We start from the raw sequence: 3762 nt of genomic DNA on the forward strand, positions 1-3762 counted from the left end.
TACTGTGTAGGAAGTGTTCAACCGAGGAGCTGCACACTTGCAAGTGCACACCTACCGAGTTGCACACTTGAAAGTATTTAACTTGCAGTTGCACACTTGCAAGTATTTAACTTACAGTTGCACACTTAGAAGTGTTGAGCAGTTGAACACTTAGTTTATCAGTGAACAATTAACTACTCGAAATGTACATATTCCTCGCCCCATCCTAATACTTCAACTACTACTACTGCTACTACTACTACTACTAGACACACGAAGCTGTACAAGATGCTGGCGTACACTTTCCCCCTCCCCCTCCTCCTCCTTCTCCTCCACCTCCTCCACCTCTTTCCCCCCATACACTTCACGCAGGTCGTCCATCGCGTGCTGTAGGGTCAGCTCCTCCCCCTTTTGCTTCACGTACAGCCGGTCGACGGCGTCGCACCTCTTGCGCACCAGGTCCCTACAGTCGACCATCCTCTTGGGGTGGTTGCTGTAGACGCCGTACTCGTTGAACACGTCGCGGAGCGTGACCGCGCCCTCCCGGAAGAGGATCAGGAGCCGCGCGAAGGCGACGCTCATCCCCAGCTGCCACTTGTGCCCGACGAAGAAGCTCGCCTGCCACTGCGCCTGCTCCTTCTCCATGACGAGGAAGCACACCTTGAAGAGCTTCTCCCGCTGCTCGTCGCTCAGCTCGGGCGGCGCCCCGGCGAGCGAGTGGCTGCGCGCGAACTGGATGAGCAGTTCGGCGAGGCGCCGCTGTCCCGCGCCCGGGGCGGCTCCCCCGAGGGCGTCCATCGCGGCCTCCAGCACGGGCACGACGTCCCTCTCGTACGACGACACGCCCTTCACGAACGACATCCCCAGCCGGTGTTCGGACGTGGCCGCTGTGCAGTGCTCCTCCGTGCGGTGTCTGCTGGCCACCCTGTACCGCCCGGCCGCGTAGGTCTCGTCCGGGCCGGAGCACACGGGCATCTCCACCTCCTTGCCGTTCACCTCCACCGTGTACGGCGTCCTGTCGGCCAGCGGGATGCCCCTGTGGATGTCCCTGCTGCTCGTGCCGAGCGCGACCCACGTCTCCTGCTGCAGCCTGGCCGCCGCGATCACCTGGCGCGCGCTCCTGCCCGCCAGGTCGACGGGCCGCACCTCGGCGTTCTTGTCCCGGTACTGGTGCTCGGTGACCTCCCGCGCGAGCGCGCGCACCGACGCGTCGTCGCGGAGGTCGAAGAAGTCCCGCTCGGCCGCGTACCGCATCCCCTGGCGCGAGTCCGGGTCGCCGCGGAACGGGCGCAGCGCCCGGGGCGCGTACCTCCGGTTCATGATCCTGCGCGCGCTCGCGTGGTCCGTGCGCCCGCCGCCCCGGTACCTCTTCCACGCCGCCCTGTCCTCGGCGGTGCACTCCCGCTCCTGCTCCTGCTCCACCCTCCTCGCCCCCAGGCTGATGTCCACTGCTGCTGGCGCCATGACTCCAGGGTCCCTATGCAACACAAAAAAGGTCGTTCAGGAGGGCGACACTTTACCGGGACCCACCGCAGCACCACGCTCAGCCAACGCCCTCCCCTACCAGTACGAGGAACGTTGACGTCGATTGGGCGTCGAAGATACCAGATGGCTGATTCACGCCGCGCACTTTCGTAGTAATGCTGTACCGCATGCACGCGGGCGGGCGGGTTTGCCTATGCTCGCAAAGCACGGCTCCTTATGGCCCCGTGCCGGTAGGCAACCCGCCCGCACGCGTGCGTGCCGTGCAGTATAACTACGAAAATGCGCGGCGTGAATCAGCCACCTGGTACACAGGGGTGGAAAGTTAAGGTTTTGTTCCTTGTCCGCTTTTTTGTCATTTACTGGTGAATGCAATGCTCCATCCGACAGAAACGGTTGGAGCACATGTAAAAAGATGTGAGTGAGTTTAAATCCCATTAGGATATCCTTCGAATTTTTACTTTTTCGCCGACTAGGCATCTAGGAGTAAATGGCAAAGAACAAAAAATATCGAAAGTCCTAATTTTCCAGCCCTGCTGGTACATACTGCCAATATTGTTCAATAAGACTACAACTAATCAATAAGACCACTACAACAAGAAGTAAAAAACCGACTCACAATCCTCAATTCACAATTACGACTGACCGCTTTGCATCTGTGAGCGCGGTAGCGTTATTTAAAACAGTTTAAAGAGAAGTGTTACTGGAATTCTTACTTTGCTGAACGTTGAAGAGCGGGGCAGTGCGACGCGGTGCGACCGTATGCTTCGACCATCCCAACTAAAGGGCGCTGCCGACCAATATATAGCCCCCGGACAACTGACGTCGTAGCGTCGTCACTCATAGATTAGATAGGGGATACCTGTTTGTTGCGGCTGACAGGAATAGAGATGGTCTCAACAGGAAGGGCGCCACCACGACACCGCGCAAGTTTTTTTTTTCCCACGTGCGGGTGGATCCGCGAGGACTGCTGTACCCTGATGGATTTGGGGGACGATTTAGGATGATTCACGACGATAAGATCACAATGACGTTCTCGGCTTAGGGAGACGATGCCCTGTGATTCAACACGTGGAAGTCCCGGGTATGTGCCAGGGATATCCTATAGGAATTAATGTGAGAGAGATCAAATCATACGTAGACCCAAAAGGAGTGCAGTAGAAATGTAAGTAAATTAGTGAAATTCACTTAAATCGACGCTCGCATATGGCTCCTTAGATTTACACACAACGGATTTTATAAAAATTTCATTATGCGTTTTTGTTTTAGCCACGACACCTGCGTGGGAGGGAAGGAACACACCTGGCGGGTGTGGAGTGGTGCAGGTGCGGATGTCTGGCAGTGATGACAGCTCTCACTGCCAGCACCCGACGCCCACCATTCACTCAGCCATTTCTAAAAAGACATAGACAAAACTTACCATAAATTGCGAGATTTATTCATTATTACACGTTCTTCGACGATCGCAAACATGCGGGACGCCTTTAGTAATTCGCGACATTGATGCGTTAGGAAGAACGGAAATTATGGAAAATATAGCAAGGGGATACTTTTCACGGTGGACTAGACGCCGAAGCCGCGGGCCGAGAGCAGTAGCAGGCCGCTCCTCTGTGCTGAGTAGATGATGGTAATGTTCGCGAAGTGCGGGTGGGACTCCTCAGTCGACGACGGGAGCCGGCAGTGGCCTATCGCCTGCTTACGCCACACTGCCACACGTCCAAATAAGGAGAAGAACATCGCAATATGATGGGCGAGGCAAATGCAGCGCCGATATCGCAATTCTGGCATATTCTCCCCCCCCCCTCCTGCCCGTGTCGGCGCCCACGGGCTCTGCGCGGCACCGCCCTCTCGTGGGCGCAGCAATTGAAGCGAGCTGGATAATCAGTTGGAAAGAAAAGAACTTTGCAAGGCCGTCGGCCCCCTTCCCCTCTCCCTCACAACAGTGACGGTTAAAACAATGTTGTCAAAAAATAAGTTTGTAACGACGAGCTTGTTCGGTCTTGGCAGGTGGCGCGGAGCAGCACCTCTCCGGCCTGCCGTTCCCCCGCCTGGCGTGCGACGGCCCGGACCTCCCGCAGCCCGAGGAGAGGGTCATCACGGCGGACAGGGTGGCGGCGCTGCGGCGGCGGATGAAGGACCACGGCCTGCACGCCTACATCGTGCCCTACGGCGACGAGCACCAGGTGGGTGTGACCTCGACCAGCAGGTGCGCTGGTCGAGCCAGAGGTGCCCTTTTACCGTAAATGCAAAGTGTACACCGATTTCCTGTTTTGGACAAATATCTTCCTTTAATATCCTTTT

General features: G+C 56.9%; 1 protein-coding gene across 2 annotated transcripts; it reads right to left on the minus strand.

Annotated features, from left to right (window-relative positions):
• Positions 1-6: 6 nt before the first annotated feature.
• On the minus strand, positions 7-2689 carry LOC113210810 (uncharacterized). 2 transcript variants are annotated; one of them, XM_026428980.2, is made up of 2 exons: positions 2324-2689; positions 7-1456 (listed from the first exon to the last, which is right to left on the minus strand). In XM_026428980.2, the coding sequence occupies exon 2, from the start codon at positions 1441-1443 to the stop codon at positions 214-216; it is 1230 nt and encodes a 409-aa protein (XP_026284765.1). In that variant the 5' UTR covers positions 1444-1456; positions 2324-2689; the 3' UTR covers positions 7-213. The 2 variants fall into 2 exon arrangements, with proteins under 2 accessions (XP_026284765.1, XP_052131811.1); XM_052275851.1 differs by lacking the exon at positions 2324-2689 and adding an exon at positions 2178-2319.
• Positions 2690-3762: the final 1073 nt, after the last annotated feature.

This window comes from Frankliniella occidentalis, unplaced genomic scaffold (genome assembly GCF_000697945.3).
Source record: "Frankliniella occidentalis isolate FOCC.00 unplaced genomic scaffold, Focc_3.1 Scaffold9, whole genome shotgun sequence".
In the NCBI taxonomy this organism is placed as follows: domain Eukaryota; kingdom Metazoa; phylum Arthropoda; class Insecta; order Thysanoptera; family Thripidae; genus Frankliniella; species Frankliniella occidentalis.